General features: G+C 43.3%; 3 protein-coding genes across 4 annotated transcripts; 1 reads left to right on the top strand and 2 right to left on the bottom strand.

The window, feature by feature from the left end:
• Positions 1-346: 346 nt before the first annotated feature.
• ubl3a (ubiquitin-like 3a) lies at positions 347-10,311 on the bottom strand. 2 transcript variants are annotated; one of them, XM_061802355.1, is made up of 5 exons: positions 8,764-10,311; positions 3,460-3,568; positions 3,184-3,270; positions 1,442-1,519; positions 347-1,152 (listed from the first exon to the last, which is right to left on the bottom strand). In XM_061802355.1, the coding sequence occupies exons 1-5, from the start codon at positions 8,788-8,790 to the stop codon at positions 1,079-1,081; spliced, it is 375 nt and encodes a 124-aa protein (XP_061658339.1). In that variant the 5' UTR covers positions 8,791-10,311; the 3' UTR covers positions 347-1,078. The 2 variants fall into 2 exon arrangements, with proteins under 2 accessions (XP_061658339.1, XP_061658340.1); XM_061802356.1 differs by having other exon boundaries at positions 347-1,131; positions 8,764-10,267.
• A 368-nt stretch (positions 10,312-10,679) lies between these two features.
• hmgb1a (high mobility group box 1a) lies at positions 10,680-15,318 on the bottom strand. The gene is made up of 5 exons (XM_061802353.1): positions 15,166-15,318; positions 13,365-13,545; positions 12,131-12,276; positions 11,866-12,040; positions 10,680-11,325 (listed from the first exon to the last, which is right to left on the bottom strand). Exons 2-5 carry the CDS (start codon positions 13,509-13,511, stop codon positions 11,161-11,163), a joined length of 633 nt encoding a protein of 210 aa, XP_061658337.1. The 5' UTR covers positions 13,512-13,545; positions 15,166-15,318; the 3' UTR covers positions 10,680-11,160.
• Positions 15,319-18,551: 3,233 nt separating this feature from the next.
• nufip2 (nuclear FMR1 interacting protein 2) lies at positions 18,552-26,537 on the top strand. Its single transcript, XM_061802352.1, has 4 exons — positions 18,552-19,120; positions 20,635-22,173; positions 22,292-22,324; positions 23,055-26,537. The coding sequence occupies exons 1-4, from the start codon at positions 18,970-18,972 to the stop codon at positions 23,105-23,107; spliced, it is 1,776 nt and encodes a 591-aa protein (XP_061658336.1). The 5' UTR covers positions 18,552-18,969; the 3' UTR covers positions 23,108-26,537.
• The last annotated feature ends 1,347 nt before the right edge of the window (positions 26,538-27,884 follow it).

The raw sequence follows: 27,884 nt of genomic DNA, 5'->3' as shown, positions 1-27,884 counted from the left end.
TCCTCGTCAATACTTGCAGTATTTCTCGGTGACAACAGTTTGGAATTTAACTCTATCGATGCTGTGGACACCCCCCACGTCTCTGCTCCTAATCTATTCCCATTGGATTCAATGACTCAGTTCAAATCTGTTGCGACGGCAGCCATCTTGCCCAATTGCTAACCGTTGACAAGTGTACGTACATAGCGTGTAATCATTGCGCGTACTGAAAACACCCGTCATGGCCGCTCCTGTTAATCTTACACAACACGCGAGGTCACGTTTAGCCAACGCAGTAAAAGCCACGAGGTTTACACACCTTTTAAATCTGAACTTGGATCAGCAAATGAACGAGTCGTCCTTCACGACATTTCAAAAAGCTTTATTTAGTTTACAGGTGTGTGTGTGTGTGTGTGTGGGGGGGACTATTTCTAACTGGAAGGTGATTTCACATACACATCTGATTGCAATTAATGATTCTGTCAATTAATGACAATTTAAAAAAAAAAAAAACATAAGCCCACGTTAAAATACATCAATCAATCATGATGAGGTCAAAAGGGAATCACACATACAGTACATGCAGAAATCTTACATACAAATAACATACATACATAGTACTTATACATACACATATTGAGTGTGCCGAAGTAGCACACAATTGTGTTGTGCAAAATGGACATCATTAATAATTCATGATAATCAGAGAAATATGAATATTCACAGAGGAAAAAGACCAAATTGAGGACAACACTGTTGTGGAGGGTCTCTCTTCCTCTTGGCAACAAGATGGCCACCGGCGTGCGTGCGTGTGAGCGCACGCACGTGCGTTGGCATTTTAGTGCAGTTGTTAGAATCCAAAAAGAAAAACAAGGCATCGTCACCGTGGCAACCAGCTCACAGCCAGTTACACAATGCGTCTGGGTATGTAGGCTTACAGTGTTGAGGAAGAAGAAGAAGAAGAAAAAAAAAAACCCTCCAGTTTAGCGGCCCAATGTGTTGTTGTGACGAGATAGTGGGGGTGGACCCAATAAGGCAGGGTGGCGGTCGGGGGGAGGGGGGTCCGGACGACGACTTGGGAGCTTTTAAAGGGTCCCATTTACAGGATGACACAGCAGTTACTCTCCCCGCTCTTCTCCCGGTTCCTTTGACCTGAACACAAAAAAAAATCCACTTGTCACGATAGGACACACACACACACACACGTAAAAAATGATGACACACAGTAATAAAATACATATCGTTGAAAATGTAATAGTAATGTATCTATTCCAAAAGTAACATAACTGATCACATTTGATCACTTTTCTAGATTTTGAATGAAAGCATCAAGACCTTTGGATGCTTTCCTCTTAAAAAGTGGAAACGAAAATCCCCAAAATGACTAATGTGTTTTCGACGCAAATAAGTGCCAATACGGTTGCTGTGTATGAAAAACTAATATGCAATAATATAATATTACCTTGAGAGTTGGGCTCAGGCAGCGTCTCTCTGGCCACTAAATGCATGACGGTGGTCTTGCCCAGCGGAAGCTTCAGGCCTGCCGCGCGGTCAAAAAAAACACAAACGTGGTTAACGCCAAAAAAAGCGTTTTCATTAAAAAGATACAGCGTACATTATGAGACCAAATCGAGCATTTTTGGGGTAAAATATACTATTGGCAGGCTAAACGGAGCATTTTTGTGTCTTTCATTATTCATTATTGTGGATGAACACAATATTCAAAAATTCACATCATGTTCAAATGGAGTTTACTGTTTTCATGGCAAAATTTTCAATTTATTTATCCATCCATTTTCTTAGCCACTTATCCTCACAAAGGTCGCAAGGAGTACTGGAGCCCGTCCCAGTTGTCATCGGGCAGGAGGCGGAGTCCACCTTGAACTGGTCGCCAGTCGATCGCAGGGCCCCGCGAAGACAGACAACATTCACGCTCACAAGCACACCTAGGGGCAATTTCAGAGTGTCCAATGAATGGTGCGTGTTTTTTGGGATGTGGGCGGAAAGTGGAGAACCTGGAAAAAAATCCACACAGGCACGGGGGGAACATGCAATCTCCACACAGGTGGGGCCGGGATTTGAACCCCGGTCCTCAGAACTGTGAGGCCAATGCTCTAACCGGGTCAGAAAATGAATGGATGGATGGATGACACAAATACATATCTATGTGAGGTGCAGGTATTATTTTTGTCCACTTGGCAACGCCATCCTCACCCTCAGCAAAACTGCACTCCTCCGGGGCTGTTGAGTGACGTGGGAGTCGGCCAATGAGAGCGTGGCTCAAGTATGAACGCGCTTGTGACGCGTTTATTTGGTTACTACTGGCATATTTTAGTGTTTTAAAAGAAACGTATTCCAATTTGTGCTGATGTACTAACGGGAAAAATATGTATACATTGACACGAAATATAAAAGTTGAATGGCAAGCTATTATTTCAGGGGTAACATTCACTGTTATTATGAACAAAACAATAGTATTTAATCCAAACACTGACATGGAAAGTCTTTGTTTGCCATTGCACCAGTAAATACTTTTTTTGTTGCAGTTCTGGATAAATATTAGGAAGGAAGCGTCTGCCATGACACCCAAAATCAACTCTGGATTGTGTGTTCCCGACTCGCTCTCTTTTTTTCCCCCCGCTCCACTTCCTGTCTGGCTCAAAGGACGCTTGTCATGAGCACTAAGCTTCCTCTGTTCTGCTGCTCGGGGGAGGAAAAAAAAAAAAAAAAAAAAAAAAAAAAAAAAAAAAAAAAAAAAAAACACACACACACCACACAGCAAAGAGCTTTCCAACAACACCGTGTGCGCGCGCGCGCTTGCTTACGTGTGTGTTAGCCTTTGTTTGAAATAGTGTGACAAAATATGCATACATAAGTGTGCATCTGTTTGTGAGGGTGTGTGTGTGTGTGTGTACCTGCGCGCCTGAGTCGGAGTCTGCGTAGGTTCGAGACGATGAGAGAGTGAATGTGAGAAAGGGTTAGTGTGTGAGAGACAATGAGTATGCAGAAGAGTGTGTGTGGAACAAAGGATGTGTGAGTTTTTGTGTTCTGTGTGAGTCTTTGAGAGAGTAAGATCGGTGTCAGAGTGAGTGAGTGAGTGACAATGAATGAGTGTGTGTGGGCGCTGGGAAGAGTGTGTGTGCAAAGTGTGTAGAAGTGTGACTGATAGTGTGTGAGAGCGTCCATGTGTGGGTGTGCATATACCTCCGAGCGTCACGTTGCCATGCAGGAAGCGTCCCTGGTAGATGAGCCTGAGGATGTTGGGACTGCTGACTTGCTCTTCCTCCCAGTCTGCAAACATCAAACACGCATGTGCACATTTTCTTTCTTTCATTCATTCCTGTGACTTTTGCCACATGAGACAAATGCTGTTGCAGTAAATAAAAAACAAAACAGCAATATTTGCACAAAACAGCGTCGTTTGCCCGTTTAAAGACAGCTGAAGGAGTCTTGTAACGCAGGTCGGGGTTACCAGCTCACCCATTGGCCAGTTGTCATAAACGTGTTTCGCGATGTCCGCTGCAGAGTCGTCGGGAGAGAACAGAAACTCTTTAGTCTTCCCGCTGACCAGGATGAGTCGCAGATTAATCTGAAAACGTGGACAAACATACACAGAGAACAGATCGACAATAAATAGAACATATTCCATCCATCCATTTTCTGTGTCACTTATTGCTCGTGTTAGCTCCTATTAGTGTGTGTTGGTTGTGTTAGCTCCCATAAACGTGTATTATATTCTGTGCTATATCTTGTGTCAGCTCCTATAAGCCTGTTGTCTTCTATGAGCTAGCTATCTTGCGCTCTCTTCCATGATCTAGTTAACTTATGTCATCTCCAATGAGCTACTAAACTTGTGTTAGTGCCTGAGATTGTGTTAGTTCATAGTTGTGTTAGCTTGTATTAGCTCCTATGAGTGTGTGTTGATTTTATTTGTTCCTATGATCTAGTTATCTTGTGATAACTCCTGTATATGTTAATATTAGCTTGTATTAGGATCTATGAACTAACGTTAGCTTGTGTTATCATCGATGTTCTTGCGTTAGCTCCTATGAAGGTAGTGTTAGCTTCTGTCAACTCCTACAAAATTTTGTTAGCTTGTTGTAGTTCCCATGAGCATGTGTGAGCTCACATAAACATTGTGCCTGCGTCAGTCTGTTAACTTGTGTTACCTCTTAAGAGCTTGTGTTAGCACCTATGAGTGTGTGTTGATTTTATTAGTTCCTATGAGCTCGTTATCTTGGGGTAGCTCCTATGATCTAGTTAGTTTGTGATAGCTCCTGTATATGTTAATATTAGCCTGTATTAAGATCTATGAACTAACGTTAGCTTGTGTTATCATTGATGTTCTTACGTTAGCTCCTATAAGGAACTGTTAGCTTGTGTCAACTCCTACAAAATTGTGTTAGCTTGTAGTAGTTCCCATGAGCACATGTGAGCTCACAAACTTTGTGCCTGTGTCAGTCTGTGTTAACTTGCGTTCCCTCTTCGGAGGTCGTTTTAGCTTCTTTCACAAGTTATGAATAATGTTCCAAATGGGTTTGAGTCAACAGTCAACTCCCGCGGGGTGTCATGCATTCACACGTGAATGCAAACACACAGCATGTGCGTGGTCGCCTGCGTCCACCCAGTGGCCAATTGTGGTGACATCGTCACTGATTCTCTGTCGATGTCATCACCGCTGATGTAACGCAAGTACAAAACACGGAACTTTCACCCCGGCTACTTCATTGTGTGCGTGCATGTTTTGCGCACAGACAGAGTAAAAGGAAACAACATGACTGACTGCTGTTCAGTGAGCTAAAGCTAATATTGATGTTTGCGACTGGTGAGTCTGAGCATTTATTGCAGATCAATTGTGACTGCACTTCCTGTACTCTGCCCGACCCTGTCAAGCATTAACCACGAGATGGGCTGATGTGAAAGTCTCTGACCGCTTCCTATGGAGCAAGATGCTAATGACTTCCTTTTCTAGTCTCCTGGAGACGTGGCAGTCTAAAGCCACATTGGCCATACGTACCGTCGTGTCTGGAGATCTGCATCGGCCTTCCTTGAAAAGCCCAACCTGATTTTCACTAACACTAATCTTGCAATGAATCCCAAATTTGAATTTGAAGCACGACACCGCGCTTTGAAAACCTAACCCAGTCCCGATCACTATTTTGAAATCGTAGACGCAATTTGAAACCGTAAACTTAGCTTGAAATCCTAACCTTGTGGTGAACCTTTAATTTGAACGCAGAAATGAGAAACACACAACACTGACACAAATTCAAATGTCCTTAATATAGCGGAACTGAACTGTAGATATCAAAACTTGCTGTTACATTGTAAATGTACATGATTATGGACTTCGGGAGACATCCTTCACCACAGCTGCCCCTCAGGCTGTTCAACTGTCTTGTTTCAACCGTCAAGACCTTCAAGTCCTTGGGATTTACAGTCTTACAGAACCTGAAGTAGGAGACGAACATCAACTAAATCTTCATTTAAAAAAAAGCCCAAAAAAGGATGGACTTCTTGCGGCTTTTGAGGAAGCACGGCCTGTTGCAAGACCTGCTGAGACGTTTCTCCACAGCTCTCATCCAATCGGTAATGTTTACCTCTATCACAGTCGACAAAAAAATAAAAATCTACATTTTAGCCGCAGTGCTCACAGACCCAGAAAAAAAGTAGCGGCTTGTCGTCCACAAAATACAGTCATACACTTATTGTGAAGTGACACCATCGTAAATTGTCAGGTAAGAAGCGCTACACTACATCATGTCATACACTTGGATAACCGAAGAGTACAGATTGGACTTTGTTTCTTACAAAAACCGGTGGTGCAAATGCTAAAAAAACAAGTTCCTTCTCACAGAGTCGCTGTCACTTCCTTCTGCCTTAGCATCCTACAGGCTAGCACACGCTAACACTGTTTACGAGCATCCTCACGAGGAGTCTCTCTCGAACCAATACGTTTGCCACATTGAAGGTGTTGACATTAAATGTGATGTCAATTTCTCAAACCAATACGTTTGCCACACTGAAGGTGTCAACATTCAATATGATGTAAATTTGAAATATGCAATTAAATTGGGAAAACAATGCTGGGGTCTGAAGCGAGAACTAATCAAGATATTTGATGTTCAATATTCTCAGTGACTTCAAAAGAATTTCCGCCTTCGACACTCGTGCAAAGTTTTGTTTTTTCAGAGCTACCAACAGGCAGACGCGGACATTTAAAGGGCAAACGCACACGTGAGTGAGGAAGAGTGGCCCCGAGTCAACCATTGCATCCACGGCGCTGATTTTTAAGGACATTGTTCAATGTGTGTGAGCTCGATTGCAGGCAAGCAAAAATGCCCTGTGCTGGAATTTACCAGATGCCACAAACATGCACGTGCGCCATAGACACATAGGAGAACTCTCAGGAAAAAAACACGCATCTAAAACTCTCTCAGAAATACAAAAGATATGCACAAAAACTTTCATACACGTTCATAGACGCACACACGCATCAGATTGTCTCAAACACGTTCTGATTCAGCTCGGTGCAGACTCTCACTCAGAGTGATTGTGCACCGTGAGTTTCCATGCATCCATTTTTCTGAGATGCTTATCCTCACAAGGGGTAGTGGGAGCGCTGGAGCCTATGCCAGCTATCGTTGGGCAGGAGGTGGGGTACACGGTGAACTGGTTGGTACCCAATCGCAGGGCACATCAAGACAAACAACCGCACTCACAATCACACCTTGGCGCAATTTAAAGTGTCCAATTGAATGCATGTTTTGGCTATGTGGGAGGAAACCGGAATGCCTGGGGAAAATCCACGCAGGCACGGGGAGAACATGCAAACTCCACACAGGTTGGGCTGGGATTAAACCCTGGTCCTCAGAACTGTGAGGCCAACAATCTAACCAGTTGCCCTACCGTGCTGCGTGCCGTGTTTTCATCACTATAAAAATAAAACACACGTGTTTTTGCAGGTCCAGACAGGTCAGAGTCAGAATAATGGCGAAAGGAGACCACAGGTTTCTCCTAAAAACTGATCTCCCAGCCCCACATCCCTCCAAAAAGATCAACGAGTCAAACATTCTTTGGACTCGCCCCACTGAGGTAAACCTGCCAACAATCGCTCAGATGGAGATTTTCCGCTTTAAAAAAAAAAAACATGCACACACAAACACCCACAAGTTGCTGGTTCTGTTACAAACGGAATGCCAAAGGGACAGCAGGAGCGTCGGTAGACGTGTCAAGAGGAAGCGTCCAACTCCAGGATCTCGTTATTCATCGCACGTGATCACGACTACACAATCAGTTGCGCAATCAAAACCAATGACTGAGAAGCGTACTTGTCCGTCAATACGGGAATTCACACGCGTGACGGCACGTGAAGCGTTGGGCTGGGTTGAGATGATGTCACGCGCATGTCAGCAGGGCCGTGAAAACACACGCACGCGTTCTGCGACCCCACTCCACCCTTCTGGCTAAGACCCACACGTCGGGTTCTTTTCACTCTCCCAAAAATGCGTCAATCACAATCGACAAGGGACCGCTCGAAAACACAAAGACGCACAACCTAAAATACGGAAACTCCCTTTAAGTTAAGAACGTTAACCGAAAGATCCCGAGACCCACAACTGCCTTTGTACCAGTCAAAACCAAAGACACATAACCCCCTTCACAAAATTAAAATCAAAACCTCAAATCAAACCGAAATATCGACGCGCAACTCAGTTTGTGTAGTGAGTCAAAACATCAAAGACACATTGGTTTCCTGTTAGCTGCCATTACAACACGCCGACCGCAATAACGCCAAACGTCTATGAACGCCTTTGAGGATTCATCTTGTACTTTAGATGTCAGAACAAGACTTGTGATTATAGCTATAATCCATGCTGTTGTGCTATTTTAGACACTTGAGTTGTGCGTGAGCCTCCTGTGTGTGTTGAGTGTGTATGTCGCAGTCCCCTCGCCAATTAGCTTCCACTCGTGTGGATTATGGACCTGACGTTTTTCCCCCGAAGACCCGCTTCACAACCCGCAGGAGGGCAAGAGTTGACCCTATCGAGACCGCACCGCTCAAAGAGGCCGACGGAAACGGATGCACGGGTGCGATGCGAGTTCGGGGAAGCGGGAGCCTGCGTCCAATTCCCTTAGTAACAAGAGTCAAAATGTCAAAGATGCACAACATTCTTCATTATCGTGTGTACTCAGCACGCACTTTACAACAACATGGAATATAAATGAGGGAATTTGGACATTGTGGACAAACAATGGCCTCACCTTTCGCTCTTTTTTTGCTTTAAAAAGAAAAAAAGATTCCATATGTGGTGTGGGGAACACCCCTAAAATGGAGAATAAATAGTTGTGTTCTTCACACAAAACCTGGCTGGCACATCTCAACAGTCTTATTGAATGAAGGGATGAAGTCTGCTCAGAGATTTGTTTATTATAGTTGTTACTTGTTATATTGTTGTACAATGTTAGCCATTGCTCTTGCCCTCGCTTACTGTATTTCCATTTATTTAAAAACCTTTTCAAAATATGAGTGCTGCAAATGCTTCTAAAATATGCCTAGGGTGTACAGTATTTAAAAAAGATATTTCTATAGCGTGCATTTGACTTAATACAATCCAAAATGTGGGGGCATTACTTTCATTTCTGATTTCACTTAGTATAATTTGAATTGTAATTTATGTTTAATGTTCAGCAAGATGATAAAAACGTGTTAAACACTTAAGGCTGGATGGTGTAATCATGCAAACCTGTGTTTTCTTCTTTTTAAAGAGAAATAAGGCTCACCATGTCTGCTGGCGTGCTGGATGTCATCTTGCAGGTCGTTCCAACCCAAACATCCAACTTCGGGAACCTCGGGTCAAAACCGGCCACTGCCTGAGATTGTCAGCAAGTTTTTTTTTTTTTTTAATTATTATTGATTTATTTGTGAGTTTATTTTTGGAGGGGGCAGGGTGACTGATCTTAAGTTGTCAGCGTCGACTAGACTCAGGCAGTACCGGCACACCGAGCCAGATTGCGTCCGTCCAGGTACGTCCAGGTACGTCCAGCTCGGTCCAGTTTCGTCCTTTATTGCGCCGACATTTCTGTTCACTAGCTCGGAAGGAAAGCAAGCTTCGACAACATGTCTGCCGCCAAGTCGGCCCGTAAAGCAACCCCCTTTTTCCCCCGACGCTTTTACCCCGTGAACCACCGCCGTCCTGCTCGTCCACCCGCTCCCACCTTAAACTCGAACACCGTTCCGCCGTGCGAAGAAGGAAGACGACGACGAAGGAATGACAACAAGGAAGAGAAACCTACGCCATGCCGAAGCTAAACAAGCACAAGGACAATCTTTCAAATGTCAAACGACGTAAGAGGATTTGAGGGGAAACGGGTTGACAAAAGACGTGGAAAGGGAACGACAAAAAAAAAAAAAAAAGGTGGTCGCAGTTCCTGGCCCTCGATCGTCGGCGTCGTCACGGACGGAGCGACGACGTCACCGCTTCGACAGACGGCGACTTGATTGGGGAGTTCGTTTGTTAGCCTGGTAGCCGTCAATACCCGTGTGACCACACGAGCCACATCCTTTTTTGTTTTCAGCATAAATTGTTCCTCCTCGCGCTTTCTAAATCCGCGTCACCAAACCGTTCAAGTCTTAACCCAGAACGACCGGGTCACTATTTCAGTAGTTTAACAGATATTTGTAACGTGTATAATTATCGTTATGATCAGATGCAGTTTTTTTTTAATTTTGAAGTCAAGACTGCTCCGCTTTCTGGTGGATGCATTTTATTTTAGCTGCTTGACTCTTTTCCTCACCACTACCCAACAAGTCCAAGTCCAAGGTATACACTTTTTTTTTCCCGGGAGATGTAGTCCGAGAACCAGTTGTCCGTCCAACCGAGTACGATGCCCTTCTTGACTTTATTCCTTCAAGACTTCACTCATATCCATCCTGGTTAACTCCATTTACTGTTTAATTTACCTTCACCACTTACCAGTGGTTAGAGCATTGGTTTAGTAAACCAGGGGTTGTGGGTTCGTATCCCACCGGGGTCTCCACTCCCTGAGAAGGTTTGCGTCAGGAAGGCCATCCGGCGTAAAAATTGTGCCAAACAAACATGTGCGTTCATCTGAGAGGACACGCTGTGGCGACCCCGAAAGGGACAAGCCGAAAGAAACTTACTTTACTTCAATCCATGGCTTCTCATCTCTTCTCTTCAACTCATTACTCGTGCTGTTTTGCTTGCACCACAGCAACATCTAGTGGATGGATGTGATATTACAGGACACACTGTAGTGTACTGTACAATGCTATTGTAGCTTGTCTACTAGATGTACCCCGAAGGCGGCATTTATTTGGGTGTAAAAATATAGTTAAATGAATTTGTCAATTATTTATACATAGTTTTATATTTTAACTATACATTCCAAATTGAAAATTGTTTTAGTTTTGTAATTTGTACTGTACAATGCTATTGTAGCTTGTCTACTAGATGTACCCCCAAGGCGGCATTTATTTGGGTCTAAAAATACAATGTTAAATCTGTGTCAATTATTTATATACAGTTTTAGATTTTAACTATACATTCCAAATTGAAATATTTGTTTTAATAAGCATATTCATACATGTAGTATATCCCCCAAATCCACAATACATGTCTTTTGTCAGCCACATTGCTTGATACACACACACACCACATAAATAAAAACACATGACATATTACAAAAATGTTTATTGACATCAGAAGCAATTTAATCTTTAACAATAAAGGAAGCTCCCCCCCTACCCCATTGTGTTGCTAGGACAGTGGTACGTAAAGATCAATAAAAGGATACGTTCAACAGCAATGAAACGAAAGAACAGAGAAACACTCATAAGATCTAATATTTTTCGTTTTTTTATGTGCTGTGCACATCTCGCTAGGCTAAATACTGGAAGAGGACATGAACACCAGACGTGTGTAGTGTTAACTATACAAAAAGGAGAAACAAACTGTACAGCATAAAAACAAGTGATATACACAGCCTTTTTCTGCATTTTTTTTTTTTTTAACACCCCTACCCAACCTTCCGCCCCTCACATGCGACTAAATGGATTTGCGTTTGTAAGTGTGTACAAGGGGCGTCTTAAATGCTTTACAAAAAAACATCACCACCACCGCCGCCGCCACACGATCGGGACTGACCAGGACGAACCGATTACTCGTCGTCATCGTCCTCGTCATCCTCGTCCTCCTCGTCGTCCTCCTCGTCTTCGTCGTCGTCCTCGTCGTCGTCGTCATCCTTCGCCGCCTTAGCCGCCGCTTTGGCCACTGGGGCGCTGCCGCCGCCCGCCTTGCCCTTGGCGCGGTATGCTGCCACGTCCTAAACACACAACACGACAGACACGGTCACGGTCGGGCTCGGCTCCAAATCAACTCCAGTCATTTGTCCCGATGTATTTGGCAGCAGCATTTTTTCGTCACTTATCATCTCGAGATTAAAAAAGGCAAATATTACAGAATTTGATTTCTTATATATGTATTTATCAGGTAGCATCTGAGGAAAAGAAAAAAAAAAAAGTAATGCAATTACACAGTTGGGGTTCAAGTCCCAGCCCTGTCAGTGTGGAGATTGCCATGTTTTCCCCATGCCTGGGTGGGTTTTCTCCAGGTGGGCACTCCGGTTTCCTCCCACATCCCCCAAAACACGCCTCGATTGGAGACTCTAAATTGCTCGTAGGTGTGATTGCGAGTGCAACTGTTTTTTTGTTTGTATCTGCCCTGAAATTGCCTGGAAACCAGTTCGGGGTGTACCCTCACACCTACCGGTGACAGCTGGGACCCTTTGTGAGGATAACCGGCTAAGAAAATGGATGGATGGTATTTTTCTTTTTTCCCCAGAGGGAGTTTTGCCAAGTCTCACCTTCTTGTACTTCTCCTTCAGCTTGTCTGCTTTCTTCTCGAAGGGCACCCTGCTCTCGGCCGAGGTTCTGTTCCACATCTCCCCGAGCTTCTTGGCCACGTCCCCGATGGTCAGTCCTGGAGTCTCACCCTTCACCTTGGGACGGTACTCAGAGCAGAAGATGAAGAAGGCAGACCTGCACCAAAACAGTTTTTCGTTATTGTTAGTATTTATTTATTTTTAAGTGTCGACTTGTTCTCGGGTGAGGGGGTCCAGACACACTTACGGGGGCCTCTTGGGAGCATTGGGGTCCTTGAACTTCTTATTCTTCCCTCCGCGGGCTGGCACGTAGTTCATCATTTCCCGTTCATAACGGGCCTTATCCTGCTTGGCCAGGTCCTCAAACTTGCCCTTCTCCTTTGCGGACATGGTCTGCGCAGTGGGAGGGGGGGGGTGGGGTGTACATTGTGAACCCGACCGATCCCATCAAATTAACCAATTACTACTTTTATCCCATGGTTCAAAGTGACCCAATCCTCCAGTAAAAGTGTGTTGGTTACCAAAGTACCCCTAAATACACAATATTTATTTTCGGTTCAATACAGTTGGAAAAACGGCTGGGTCAAATTGATGCAATCCATTAAAACAAGTACCCAAATCTGTGTTGGTTACAGAATTGACGACGTACTCATTTATGTTCAATATATCTGAAACAAACCTGGGTTAAATTGACCTGAGCAATTCTGAACGCTTTTGAGAGAATACATAATCCCAACGTTGTTTTAAAGGTTTCATACAAGTGAAAACAAAACGACCCCAAGCAATTAAAACCCGCAGAATAAAGCTTGATACCCGAGTGCAGAGGTTAAAAATTTTACATGTTGTACTACTTAAAAGCAGCCCTGGGTGAAATTGACCCAAACAATTAAAGCTTTCCCAATGATAATAAACATCCACGTTTGTGTTAGTTATTTGCTGACTGCCATCATATTCCTCAATATAAATATACTATTATATTTTTAATGACAACTCAAAACAGCTCTCATGTCAAATTGACACCAATGATAGCACAGACATACACAGAGGACATTGAAAAAAAAATAGCAAATCTAAAATATGATCAAATCCTAGTTTTTCCCCATCATTAAGTATGAAAATTGAATTAATTTTGAGACATTAACCCAGCAGACACCTGAAATTGTATTCTTGCAGGTCATTTTTACCTCAGTCCAGGTCCGCAATTCTAATTGAAGACAAATGTTTGTTTTAATTACTTTGTTGACTACCTAAATATACTAAATACACGCTTTATTAAAACAAAAAAATAATAATCGGATCAAACTTAAAAAAAAAAAACAAAAATAGATGTGTCCAGAATTTTAAAAAAAGCTATTATAAAGTCCTCTTAAAAATCATCGTTCCCGTTTAAATGTTGGGACAAGTTGTTAACTAAGAATCAAAACAACCGTCAATCATTTATTTAGCCAGCATGTTTGGATTTGACCCGACCGGCGTTTTACCTTCCATCTCTCGGAGCACTTCTTGGAGAATTCGGAAAAGTTGACCGAGGCCTCGGGATGCTTCTTCTTGTGCTCCTCTCTGCAGGTCTGCACAAAGTAGGCGTAGGAGGACATCTTGCCCCTGGGCTTTGCCGGATCTTTCCTCATCCTGGCGTGGAAAACACCTGAAGCCAAACAATATCTGCAATCCAATAATCAGGGTTAGAAGGGAGCGAAATATTCACTAAAACGACCTCGAAGAACGGTCAAATAAAAAAGATATCATGTGGAGTGGAAGTTGATGCACAACTACTGTGATAAATGTAAACATGTATTAATTAATGCGGGCGACGTGTTCATTATGTCGCGGGACAAAGCGCGCACACAAACACACTTTGTGATGCTGGCAACTTCTTTACGTTGACGTCGGGAAGCTACGATCAAAAAAATGTAAAAAAAAAAAAAAAATGAAAAAGGAACACGCGGTCTGGTTGTTGATAACATCAAACACACAAAATCACACATCAAGGGTTGTATTTATTACAAAACAAATTTATAAAGCGTTGTTACACCAGTTGACAAAATGACATTTTCAAAAAAAATGTATATATATTTTTTTATTTATTATTAATGTTGAAATACCGCCTTTAAAAGCGGCGGAAAGTTGCTGGAAAGAGTAAAAATAGTGCTCGGCGAGTAGTTCGGCGCTCATCCAGGCGCTCCGGCTTGTGTCGGAAAAGGAGGTCACGCAACAACAACGACGACGACGACAGCAATATTTCTTCTTCCATTTTGTGAGAAGGGCCTCGCCATGAAAGAAAGTGCCCCTCAAATTGCTCCTTCGGGCCCGCTGCGAGCTTTCGGGGTCCCGCCGAAAGCTCCGGCGAGCCGTCCGCTGTTGTCCCGCAGCTCTTCCATAGCTCGCAGCGTATTCCATTGGCTACCATTGGCTTCCATTGACTCGCACTTGAACGGCTCTCTATGAGCTCCTAATGGCCGCTCTCGTCTTCATGGAGGATATGGCTCCCTTCTCTTTGTGTGGGGAGGCGCAGGGTGCAGCCCGAGTCGCTCGGCTTCGGACACCCGTAACGCGGTCCGGCAACGCCGCACGAAGACCCGCGAGGCACCGTCGGGACGGCGAGGGTCCGGTCTAGCCTTCGACGCCGTCGGACGCCTCCGTCGCGGGCTCCGCGGGCGAGAAAAGCCGCTCGAAAAAAGTTGTTCGTCGCCGTTCGCCTTGTTTCCAATGCGACTACAGTCAGCCATTACAGTTAAGAGGCTACGAGGCTCGGCTTAAAAAAAAAAAAAAAAAACACATTTGGAGGCCAAACGAGTAGACAAAAACACAACCCGGTGTCTTTTTCCACGTCTTTCTTGCTTTTTCTACACTTTACACACATTTCCGTCATGTTTTTATGCCATGACTTGCGGCTCTGGGCTAACCTTAACGGCGAATCTACTACCATTGTCGCCGCTGACGAGACGCCTTTCTCGGATTTTTGACGAGGTAACCGCTTGACATCCATACTCCATTTTGTACAAACAACAGCAGAAAAATATTGAAATTTTTTCCCCTTGGTCAAATCCGAGTTTCGCCGTCGAGTTTTCCCGACGCGAATATTTGAATTTGTTTACAATTACCACCGCGACTCGCCAGTCACTCTTTAACCTCAGCCGCCTGCATTTCTGTCTTTTTTCCCGGCCATTTCGAGACGACAAAATGGCAAAGAGCTATCAAAGACGCGAGGGTCGCGAGATCTCCTGGGTCGCTCCGGTCATCGTGGTTTTAAAGACTCGAAATGACGCCGTGTGTGGCACTTACCAAACGACTGTGGTCGGGCTTTTAATGCTCGGCAATGGCTGTTGTGTGAGGGATACGCAGCGTCTTCACTCCTCCGTTCTCTAACATTACTCTGGACGGAGCTCGCAGGCGATTGGTCGGCGCGCGGCTTGGCGCCCCGCCGATTGGCTGCGGCCTTTTCATTGTCCTAATAGAAGACGAGTGGCCATTGGTGGGCTTGGTTTTCACGTCACGGAGCTTTCCGGGGGCGCGTGGATATGAAAATATTTGTGTGGGAGCGAAGCACGCCGGAGCTGCTAAGCATTGGTGCTGCTGCAAGCTCGCTGTGTGGGTTTGCCCGGCTCTTCGATCCACTGCGGCTGAGTGGAAGAGGGGAAGCCACGCCGCTGGGAGCCGACCCCGTCGTGTGGTCTCAACTCCTGTCACTTTCAACCCCACGAGCGTCTGTTCCTTGCCCAAATCAACAGAGTCAGCCGAAGTACAGTTCTCACAATCTGTAATTAACCACAAGTACGGATACTTGGATTAAAAGGGGTGAATGTAGAAATCCCAATTCATCTCCTTTCAGTCAAACTAAAAAATGTGCATACCTTGAAATGGATTTAAGGACAAAAGTAAAAAAAAAAATGAATTGGGCACTGGTTAATTGATACACACTTCTGAAATAACGTAATAATGTGGAAGGAGATGAGTGCCACCGGGATTTGAATTTGAAATGGAAACTGAAATAGGATTTGAGTTTGAAATGCCACAGAAAACAGGATTTGAATTTGAAATGTAAAGTGGTCAACAATAAATAATTTTGATTTAACAAAGTATGAAAAGTTAAATACCAATTTGCAATGCTTTATTTCTACGAAACTCCTTGGAAATCACAATATCCTATCGCTACTGAGCTATTTTTTTTCAAAACAGACCTGACGTCACTCTGTTCATGACCCCGTTACACAATAATCAACTTCATGAAATCATCATAACTGACAATGACTGTACAGTCAAGCAGCAAACACAAACCCTTTATGCGATATCAAATTGCACACCATCGTGTCCATGAGGATAGTGGTTAACAGAGACACCTGAGGTTGGGGGTTCAAATCTGGACTATGGCCTTTCCGTTTGGACTTTGCATGTTCTCCCCACGGTTGGAGTTTTTTTTTTCCCCAGGTATTCCGGCTTCCTCCTCCATTTTAATTCATGCATCTTCACTGTGGAGTCTTCATTGTCCATACTTGTAAATCTTTGTGCCTGACACGACAGCCAGACTCATAATCTGATGGGGGTGACAAAGGAACTATTAAATTAATGAACAAAACGGTCAGTTTTAGCTTGCATGGACTTGTGAGGTTTGAGTAGTGTTTCATTTTGATCACCGTTGGGTTCTAGAAGGTTGGATGGCAGCCAGTGTTTGAGTTCAGAGAAGCAGGCAGGAAGGAGAAAGAGTCATATTTACATCCAGAGTATGAAACAAGATGATGAACAAAGGAGTAGAAATGTAGTACCAATTTGGTGTAAGTAAGACACAAGATATAAGTACGGACAAAGTTGATCATCTTTTGTGTCAGGCCACCCTTGTAAGACTCCGCTGTGTGCTTTCTTGTCTGGGTCAGTCATTGGCCAGTCAATTTTGACATGTATTCGGCGGTCAGTGGTCTCTTGTGCCCTCTTCAGGCTGCACACCATTTATGCAACCTCAGATTTATTGGGATGTACAGTGGCTCTCAAATGTTGCAAATGTGCATGTCAGACCCAGGTTTGTAAATTATTTTGATATTGTAGTCTTGCAATGTGAGGAACATGTTCTGCAGCTGATGGGCCTGTTTCAGATATTTCTTCCCTACCGTGTGAGTAACAGCGAAAGAGTTGGAATGTGCTCAAGCAATCCTTCCCAATTTGTGCATACTTCTGCTCAGTCTGGGTCAGTGCACGGGATGCAAATACCACTGATGTCCCCTCTTGCAGGAGGACGCAACCCGGTCCATTTAAGCCAGAATCACTCTTGTCATGTTATAGTACCTCAAGACCGGTGCCGCAGCGACCAGCCATTTGATGTACGTACTGGCAAAGCTGAACCCTGTAGCACGTCCGTTTCCAGCAGTCGTCGCAAAGCTTCGCACACCTCTGATACGCGGGGCAAAAACTTTGCAAGTTAGGACACAAATCCCACCAATTTCTGGACTGCCTTAGCATCGGCAGGGCATATCCCGTGCCGGCCTGATCTTTAGGTCCCTTGTCAGAAAGTCTTTGCAGAACTTCACCTCCTTGGTTTAGCGTCGTGATCGGCCTCAGCTTCTGCATCGGTGTCTCCGCAGCCAACAATCGGTATGTCATCAACTATTGGTTCAACAGCTCAGAGTCCAGACAAAAGATTGTGAGGTTTCCACTGATCAATTGCTGGGGGCCACAGATGCATTGAAAGTGAGCTTCAGTCATCACTACCTGTCCTGCAGAGTCCCAAATTGTTGGAAAAATGCATTTAATCATGTAAAGCACATTGAGTTACCTTGTGTACAAACTGCGGGAAACAAATACATTTGCTTTGCTTTCTCTCTCCAATATACGTTGTAGAAAAGCATCACCTGCATCGTTGAACGTAAAGATCCGCGCTTTGGGGAGCTTTAGGTTGTTGTCCAGCGTGGGCATAAATTCGACCGCTTTTGAGCTCTATTGAGGGACTCGGCATCGAGCAGTTTTCAAGCAGTTTGACAGGGAAAATGTCGGTGATGTACTTTGTTGGTTCAACTCTAGGTGTTATATGACCAACATTTCATGTGTCTATCCATCCCACTGAGCCTTGACACCATTTCTGAGCGCTACTGGAATGTTCTATTGAGATGCCTATACGGGTGCCACCGTGTTGTCCAGGACTGAACAGGACTGGGCCCTTCAATCCATGTGCATGAGGCCATAAAATGTTGCTTAGTCAGGTGTGTTGTGCTAATTTTGTTAGACGTTACAGTCACTCAATATCCTATTTGAGTCGGGTTCCCCCTCCACCCCCAACTGAATACTATATATTCATGTAATTATTTGGTGGACTACTTTATATTTTCTACTCAAGTCAGTCATAGTATATGATTGGTTTTTATTTGAGAACAAATTTTGACTGCTCTTTACCCACCTCTGCATAAATGTAAGTTATATTTTTCAACAATAATTATTACCTAATTTATCATTTTTCTTTGTGACGTTTTTATGGCATGTTCAGTGATCCTTTCTTAGTGTGAGCATATAATTCAAAAGAATAAGAGGGAAACTATTTCGTTTGCATTTTTTTTTACCCAAGATATCAAAATAATGTATGTAACCGACAGTAAAATACATTTTTAGTTTGTAGTTTGTCGCATGACATTTACTTGAGTTAATCTGTAATTCTATTTTTACCATTTAAAAAAAAAAACTGTATTTTTTACTTGAGTATCTAGAGAGTATTTTATGGAAAAAAGGGGGTCCAGTTCACTCCACCGGGACCCTCCACTGAAATATGTTGGAGACGTGGCAACGCCTTCCGTCTTATGATATGAACCCAAACAGCAAGCCCCATCTGATATTTCTCAACAATATCCCCGTTGCCTTGGATTCGTGTAAACGACCCAAGTGGTCATGTCCGCTGTATAACTTCGCATAAACACTCAACGTGGAACCCAGTAAGGGCGACAAACCATTTTTAGACGTTGCCGTTTAAGTGCTGACGTTTCCAGTCCTGAAATAGCTTCCGTTTTCGCTCTGGCAGTGATTGGACTGGTCTGTACTTTTTTCGTTTTCCTCCCTCACCCAGGCGAGCTAGCATAAGCGCCCAGTAAAACAAGTCGCACATTCTCTACTTCAATGGAGGCGCAGCCCAAAGATCGGGCACGGGACAGCGGAAATCAGCACCGCGGAGACGACGCGAGCCCTTCTCGGTGGAGCGCTTGTGTGAAACATGACCAGAGCCACTTCCACCAGTGCCAGCATCAGGAAACGAACGCGAAGAAAACAGGTTTGGAGAGCCGTCAAAGTTAGCTAACACTTGCTAGCCTTAGTCAGCTAATGTCAACTAGCTCCCACCGGGCGCCAAGCTAACCAACTTGATTGAAACATTCACGCAGGCTGCTTGCTCTACGGTTGAGTATTACTTGCAACAGAAATAGCTGTTTATTAATTAAAATTGTACTCGTTACTCGGCTGCTAGTCTGCGGAGACACCGTTGGTTATGTAGCTTAATGGCTATCTGACATTGCGTGACAGTTCTGGCTCGCGGTGGTTTGACATATCGGGGATTGACCTTGTTCGCCAGAGTCCCCTTGCCCACTTTTTCCCTGGGCCAACGCTCCTCCGTGGAAAGCCGCCTGGGTCTTCTCGAACTGTTAACCTTTCCGTGCACACTAATACAAGTGGTTGTCTTTATGATTGAGCTTAGCTCTTCCCAGCACGCTTGTGCTGCCGCCCCGTTTAGGGAAAGGAGCCGGCTCCACTGGAATGTTCTGAGGTGCCATTTCCTGTCGTCCATTTTAGACCATAACTAAAGGATTTAGGCTATAGTTTGCCGGTTAAGTTTTTTTTTTTTTTTTTTTTTTTTTTTAAATCTTACAACGACATGCTTCCACTGTTACACGTATTTCAGTCTCCCCCCCCCAAAGAGTTGGTTTCGTTAAATGGCAATGTTTAGTCGTTGGTATAGCCGAGCAGCTAAGCTAGTAGTCGTTAGCTTGTAACTAGCCAGGTTTGACAGGCCTGTTGCATGTTCAGGGCGGAGAAGACGTAACAACTCCGTGACAAATAATAGCACGAATCCGAGTGTCCAACACACGTTAAACGTCAACATGTGATATGTTTGTTTTTCGCTAGCTTGCTGAGAGTTAACTGGACTTTGAATGTGAAGTCCTTCGTTGACATAGCAGTTCATTGCTCAGAGTAGAGATTTTATGGTTCATGGCTAGCCTAGATGTGGGCTTAAATGGTGACTTGAATCTATATTTTTCACTAGTCATTCTTTTTTTTTTTTTTTAAATTCTGCCCACTTTGAAGAATCAACCTTTGACAGATCTGTAGTGCTGGATTTTCACATGCCTGTAATGGAACACACACCGCTCATTATTGGATGTGTCAGTCATGTATTTTTGGGTTAAGGTTCATGTTTAAACCAGCAGCATCATGAGTTGGCCTTCTGTTGTTGAGTTAAAACCGCGATAACATCAGCAGTGTTTGTGAACTTTGACCTATGCTGTGGGTAATAATGGAATAGTGTGCTGAATTGGTCTTTGACAGCTTTGTTTGCATTGCTCTGGTAACAGAAAACTGCTAGGTCCTATTTAGGTGAGGTACTCAGTCAGATTTAGTGATAATGAAAACTCGAGGCTCGTTGATTTTTCAGTTTTGAAATATTAAAAACCCTCACCACAGTTGACAAACCTGTTGAAGTCATTTTATAAGTAACAATTTCTCTTGCAATCCATTTAGTAATTGACATATTTGTATTCATTGCCGCATTAACAGTTTCTGTCTCCCTTCCAGGCAACACAAAAGTGAGTGTCTGTGAAGAGGAGGTGCCAAAGAATACACATTCGTTGCATCCCAGCAATGGAAACAGACATACAAGTAACGCAAATGTGAAGCAGAAGTCAGTGCAGCGGCTGTACTCAACGGCTCCAAAAGCGAGCAACAAAGGACTAGACTACAAAAAGGCTACGGACCTTAAAAATGATAAGGTTGTTGTTGACTTGAACTGTCGCGAGGATAAGACTGACTCCGTGTTGGTCCAAAATGGTGTCATACACTGCGGCTTGATTATAAATGGCTATTCGTGCAAAGAAAATGACTGCACTGGATACGAGGGTGGATATACCATGCCGAAGAAACGCAAGGCCAGATGTAGCAACTTGAAGAACACTGACAATGCAATGAGAGAGAACGACATGCAGCAGGGCAACACTACACATGAGCCCAGGACTTTTGATACTGAAGCAACCACAAAGGGAGGAACTTCTAGGCTGGACTGCTTAAGAGCTACACACAAAGCAGAGACTCAGACAGCCCCAAGACGGGTGGTGGCGGCCTCTGAGCCCTTCGCGGGGGAGTCTCAGAGGAAGAACTCTGATGGGAAAACAGTTGGAAAAAAGGCAGAGGAGCGGCACAAAGCCAAGGTTTGCTCACCTTCAAAAGAGGACTCATGGACTTTGTTCAAGCCCCCTCCAGTGTTTCCTGTGGACAATAGCAGCGCTAAAATTGTTCCCAAGATCAGTTATGCAAGTAAAGTGAAAGAAAACCTCAATAAAGTAGCTCAAGGCGGAGGAGAAGCACTGCCTCCACCTGCGATTCTGTCCCAAGTCCCCATGTCCGCTATGAAAACCATCACGTCAGCTAGCTTGACTAATGGGCCAGTGTCTGCTAACGGCTGCCCATCAGTGGGTACCTTCTTTGCTTCTGCTGCTTCAGGAAGTGGTGACAATGTAGCATCTCCTTTGGAAAGTAACTGTAGCTCAACAAGCAGCCCGATTGAGGGAGAGGTGTATGAACCCAGAAAGTGTTCTCTCTTAATTTACCCTTTAAATATGCAACCCACGCTCCCCAGTGCCCGCCACCTCAACCCGTCGGCTGCTCAGACAAATCAGAAAGCCTTGGGTGAAATCTTCCAGAATAAATGGGGTCTTTCATTCATTAATGATCCCAACTTGGGGCCAGAAGACGGAAGCAGGCCGGTGCCCGCTGAGGACAACGCAAGTCTGCACCAGTGTCAGGCCAAAGCTGGCCATCCGTGCTTCAACGAAGGCCCTTTCTTCTTTGAGCCCGGAACTTTGAGTCAAGACGCAGCGAAAAGTACTTCAATTATTTTGCCCGCTTGTTCTCATCTCTGCGTCTTGGCCGAGGAGGAGAACAGAGACAAGACTTGCGTCGATTCTGCTTTTAAGGACAATGGTGCTACGCCTGCACAGGGCTACACAAACACTGTGTTGTTTGGGACGTCGAAAGAACAGGCCTTGTCTAAAGATGTCTGCAGAAGGTGTAGCTGGGGGTCTTTTGACATCAAAGCTGCTGTCACTTATCACACTGAAGGTAACTGTCTCAAATGATTTGTGTACATGTAAAACGGAGGTTTGCAGTGAAAGTGTCCATGTCTCAAACTGTTGAAATGTTTCATGCCGATTAACTTTTTTTTTTTTTTCTCCAACAGAAATGGAATACATTTTCAGCTTGCAAAAACAATGTGAGTCACGTTTTTTTTTTCACCACGGTAACAGAAAACACTAGTGATATTTTTTTTTCCCCCTGAAACTAAAGGTTCTATATCAAGAACAAGCTGATATAGGGATTAACAATATTGATAAAAGTATTGATGCTTTTTCTCATAGGTCGGATTCATACTGCATTGTTTGAGTGAGAGAATTTTACAATGTTATTTGCACAAGAGCCCCGAGTTTTGATTGGTTTTTTAGAGATGCACACTAAATGTTCTCACAATTACATTATAGCTTATTTTAACTTTCATTTACCTTTACTAAAGGAGCATTTAACCTGATATATGCTGTAAATAAAACTCACATCATCATGAAATCTATGGCAATCTAGTGCCAAAACAAAAAATAAATACAATTGAAATAGCAAAAAAGATCAATATTTTCTCAGAACTATTCAATGTATGACAGGTCGTCAGATAACAGTTTATCAGTGTGAACATTAAATATCTTGTCTTTATAGTGTATTCAATTAAGTATAAGTTGAACATGGTTTGCAAATCATTGTATCATTATTATTATTTACCATGTCCCAACTTCATTGGAATTGGGGTTGGAGTTCATTGATTCTAGAAGTGTTTTGGGCCTTCTTTCAGGCCTCCAAGACTCACCACTGCTGTAGAGAGTATAAAGCGTGCGTACTGCATCGTCATGCCTCGAGCGTTGCAAACTTTTAATCCTGTCGCATTGTTTCTTCCTCAGATCCAAATCGAGTATTGGTTTATGACGAGACCAAGGATGGACGTGATCAGTGAAGTGGACGTCAGCAGTACTTGGCTCCATCTTCTCTGGGTGCTGCGGTGATTCTCCTTTGGAAATCCTTAGACTGTGTTGGGGTTGAAGAAGCTGGCCAACTGTGAAAACACTTGCTCGTTTCAGCACGTTAACTTCTTTGAGGGTGTCGGACTAGTATGCGGACACTCTGGGGGGGGGCACGATAAAGGAGATCGACCGGTGCCTCTACAACACGACGAGCGGACGGTCTGCGACCACCGCGGCGGATGACGTTTGCGAAGAGAAGGTGTCATGAGCGAACTTCGACGCCTAAAGCCTTTATTGCGTTCGCCGCACCGGCCGTCCGTCAAACTGCAGAAGAAACACCACTGACGCTTTCAAATGAGTCCTACGTAAACGTACGCGCACAGGCTGGACCGACTGGAGAACACAGTTTGAAGCGAATGCCTTCACATGGCTCAACTTAATCAAATTGTCTACATTAGTGAGAAAGGCCGGAATCTTGTCTTAAAAAATCTGCAGGGCAACTCAGAGCAACTCAGAGCAACCCCCCATTTCACATGAGCGTCTTCACTTGGAGAGCGCCTTGTCGGGGGCTCTTTACGGGCAAGCTTCAGGTGGTAATGCATCCTCAACCAAATTGCCAAGTTTTCTCGCTCTCTTTCAGTCTGTTTTTAGTTGGAATGTTCAAGATTATTGCTTCCAGGACTCAGTACACTCATTGTCTTTTTGTGTGTGTCGATGGCAGGGCGAGGGTCGGAAGTCGACTTTCTCCTGTCATAAGTAACGTGCGTCGCGCGCTGTTGAACTTTAGCAAACCTGACTCAGCCTTTTCTGTTGTCTTTTCCTGGATGTTGACCGGTGGAATTCATCTACAAAGGTTGCGCTGACGCCTTTTGTCAAGTTGTTAAAATGTGAAGCTGAGTTGTCGGTCACGTGTCACTGCAGTTAGGTAATGGCTGCGTTGTTGCAAGATGGCCAACGTCGAGTGATCTGAGGCGCTTCTTCAGTTCGGAAGTGTTTTTGCTGATGTGTTGAAAGCTGTAATTAAGTCTAGGAAACCCAAATTTTCCCACTGTGATGTCATTTTCATCACTTTCTCCAAATCAGTATTGATGTATTGAACATAAAGGACCTTTTAAGGTTTTCTAAAAGCTATGGTTTGTTTAATGTGGATTGTTAGCACTTTATGTACACTAATTGCTTTTTTTGTTAGTTGTAAGAGCTCTATTGACACAAACTCCTCCCTAAATGAAAGAATGGCTCTGGGCTGTTACTTCTCAGAATAAACAAAATTATTAAATGTAACTCAGGTAGTGTTGATAAAGCCATGACTATGTTCCCTTTTTTTTTTTTTTTGGGGTTTATTTTTTTTTTTAATGCCAAAAGACCCAATGTCCCCCATGCCCTCTAATTTGCAAATGCAGAATTGGAATCAATTTGCAACATCATTAATTAAAGAGGAATTGACTAAACCTTAGGTTTTGCGGCGGGGTACGGTGTCATGACGGGTGGGGTGGGGTGGGGTTTACCACTGGACTAAACACCAAATATGAGTTTTTAGTGGAAGCCCTTTCGGTGTCATCGATCAAGCTGGACTTCATTTGGGAAAACCTTGATTTTAAAAGCATGTATGTTATCTGTACTACTTTTTTTTTTTTTTTTTTTTTTTGGTCTTAACATATACTGGCCTTTAATGTGTAAGTTTGTTAGATCCTTAACTATTGCTTTTTCTCTCTCTCTCTCACACTATTTTATTTTATTTTTTTCTGTGAGTGAGCACCACTGCTCCCTTTCAAAGTACTGTTCTTGCTGCTGTGGCCTGATCAGACATCATTACACAGGCACCCGATTTATTTTATTTTTTTTCCTTTTCTGCACGTTAACTTGACATTTTTTTTTTTAAAGCTTTGTTAAATTCTTTTATTTTGGCTTCTGTTGCACGTCAGAATCCTTCCCTGTAAATTTTTGTGTAACAAATACAATGCCGTCAAAAGAAAAAAAAATGTTTACTCACATGTCTCCGGGTGGGGGTCATTTATGTTGCGCATTGATCGCCGCATGAGGTGACGCTATCAGGTTATCTTTGGGCATCTTTAGGTTTCTGCGAGTCAAAACAGGGTGATCAAGAATGAGTAAATGGCTTGATTGATAGTTTTGCAATGATTCCCTTTTTTGTGACTACTTTTTTATTCATTTTTTTTAAAGGGATGGGAGTAGATACTCACCCTCCTTGTCCAAGCACTTACAGGAGTAAAAATAAAGAAAAGTTTCCTGTGTAGAGTATCCATGGAGAGAGTAGAACTATGAGTAGTGCAGCCTGCAAACCAAAAACAGCTTCTTGTAGTGATGTGTGTGCGCGTGTGTGTGTTTGTCAGCGTTGTATTTTCAGGCCTGACCATGTGGAGTTGAACCCTCCACTTATCAGGATGTGAAATCACCTCCGGGATGCCGATGCAGGCTTCGCATTACCACAGGCAACATAACCCCTACTCAATTATTCCTGTTGTTTATTATTATTATTATGCAAGTTCTTCAAAACTGCACCCCCTGTTTAACGTTCAGGTGCCTGTATGAAAAGAAATCAACTTTTACAGAAATTTAGATTTTTCACATCTGGTTCCAGTGTATATCTGTGCCAATTTTTTCATTTTTTTTCTTGCCCCACCACACTCATTCTTTGCTTAGCTGTTCAAAAATTTTTTCTAAGGGATATGGATGCTGCTGAAAGCAATGAGTATTTTACATATTTTGTAGATAGAATAAATTATGGAGGGCTTGTGTTCGGTTCATGGGTGAGGGAATGCCAAACTCAAATCGAACGTGGATGTTGTGCGTTCCTTTTTTTTCTTTTTTTTTTGTCAAGTTTGTGCCTGAACTAGGACATTGCTAATTTTAACAAGTAATTTTAACGTTTAAGAGTTTTTATTTTCAAGCTCTGAACTAACTCATCTGAAGGTGCACTAATAGGATGAGATTTAAAAGGAATAAATGACACCGAAGATCAAGATGTTTTTGTTTTTACATTTCACTTTTTAAATTTTTTTTTTTTTTTTGCCTGGAGCAACAATGTTTATATGCTGTTTGAAGTCACTAACAGTGGATTTCGTTAAATATGTGGGAATGATGGAAACCAACAGCATCATGTAGAATTGTTTTATTAATTTCTGGGGAGTGTCATGAACGTCGCATTGTCGATCATTGATTCCTCAGTTTTGTCTTGTTCAATTTTTCTTTTCTTGCTCCTCCCATCATGCCCTAAAACCTAAGGCAGGAGAATTTCTCTCAAATGTCTTACATGTTGACATTTAAGTCTTTAAAATTGGTTCTCATTTTGTTTTGGTTTGAACAAAATGGTTGCCATTGTTTTAGCATGACGATTCCAAACAATGTTAGAGAATAAAAAGTATTCCGATGTCAATTTCAGTTTCCATTAAAATGTTAAATTTATATTTTTCTGCGTCCTCTGTCTCTCCCTCTCTCCATATGAAGCCTCTCCAAACCTTTTGGTCAACCAACGCCCCCTTGTGGAGTTAAAGCCTTACTGCACATAACTAAAACTACATTCCTGTATATGAAATCAAGTGCAGTTGAAACGCAACAGGATTCCTACGCAAATATGGAAGCGTACATTTTATTCCATACATGGATAGTTTTCCAGGTCTGTCACAGTATGGAAAATGTTATGTAGAAATTTCTGTTAAAACTACGGTGGCTTGGAAGTGCGAAACAAAAAAACTAAACCACAACAAAAGACGAAACACTAACATTTCCCAAGCCACCATATAAAATAGCTCTAGTTTCTGAAAGAAATTAAAAGCAAGCTGGAACCTATCCCAGCTAGCTTTGGGTGAAAGGCAGCCTGTTTTGAATTCCCAACACCCTTTTTAAAATATATTTTTGAAAACAGGTTTAGGTTTTCAAAGTAATTGGGGTTTCGAGGTGATAATTTAGAATGAGGGTTTCAAAACGAGGTTTGTGTTTCAAAATGGGGTTTGGGTTTCAAAGTTGGACTCAAAAACAGTTTTAAGATTTTAAGGGCCAATTGACATGCTGTGTCCCCGACCTTAAATTTTGACACCTGCCGTGTAAAAGCTGGGCCGAACCTTTCGAAACCACGCGGTGCCCCATGCGGCCTGCGCGCCATACTTTGCCCACACCCTCTGTGCAGTCCATTTGCGTGTGGACGTGACTTGTAACCCGTCAGCGTGGGGCCTTATACTGACGCCGCTTTGTTCATCAGAACTTTTTGCTCTCGTCGCTTTCTTTCTAAAAACCTTAAACACGACCTAACAATGTCACAGCAATGTGATAATAATTTCCTGCAACTATATCCCGCTAACACCGTATGTTTTGTATACCCTGCGTATTTCCATTTCTGTCCTCCCCAGCAAGACGGAAACTAGGGCAAAGTGTGCTCTGACTGATTTTTCCTCTTGACTCATTTACTATAATAAGCTTGCCCGTGGGCCATTTTACTTGCTCCTTGCTCACTTTGTACCAGAGCGAAAAACGTGGACGAGCTGTGCGTGCAATAAAGACGACCGAATGTAGATGAGTGACATTAGTAGAAATTGATTTTTTTTTTTTTAATGCTGGTACACATTGTTTGCTGCCTGGTGGAATTAAGCTTTGTGCTTGGGAGAGAGTCAGGTTTTGTTGGTGGGGGTGGGGGGGGTGGGGTCGGGTTGGAGGGGCGTCATTCTGTGCGATACACGCGCCATTGACTGCTTTTCTATAGCTAAAGAATAATAATGAGTTTTCTTTCCTTGCAGAGTATCTGTGCATCCATTCGGC

This window comes from Syngnathoides biaculeatus, chromosome 18 (assembly GCF_019802595.1).
Source record: "Syngnathoides biaculeatus isolate LvHL_M chromosome 18, ASM1980259v1, whole genome shotgun sequence".
NCBI lineage: Eukaryota > Metazoa > Chordata > Actinopteri > Syngnathiformes > Syngnathidae > Syngnathoides > Syngnathoides biaculeatus.
The sequence above is the reverse complement of the archived record's forward strand: the minus strand, read 5'-3'. Positions and strand labels throughout refer to the sequence as shown.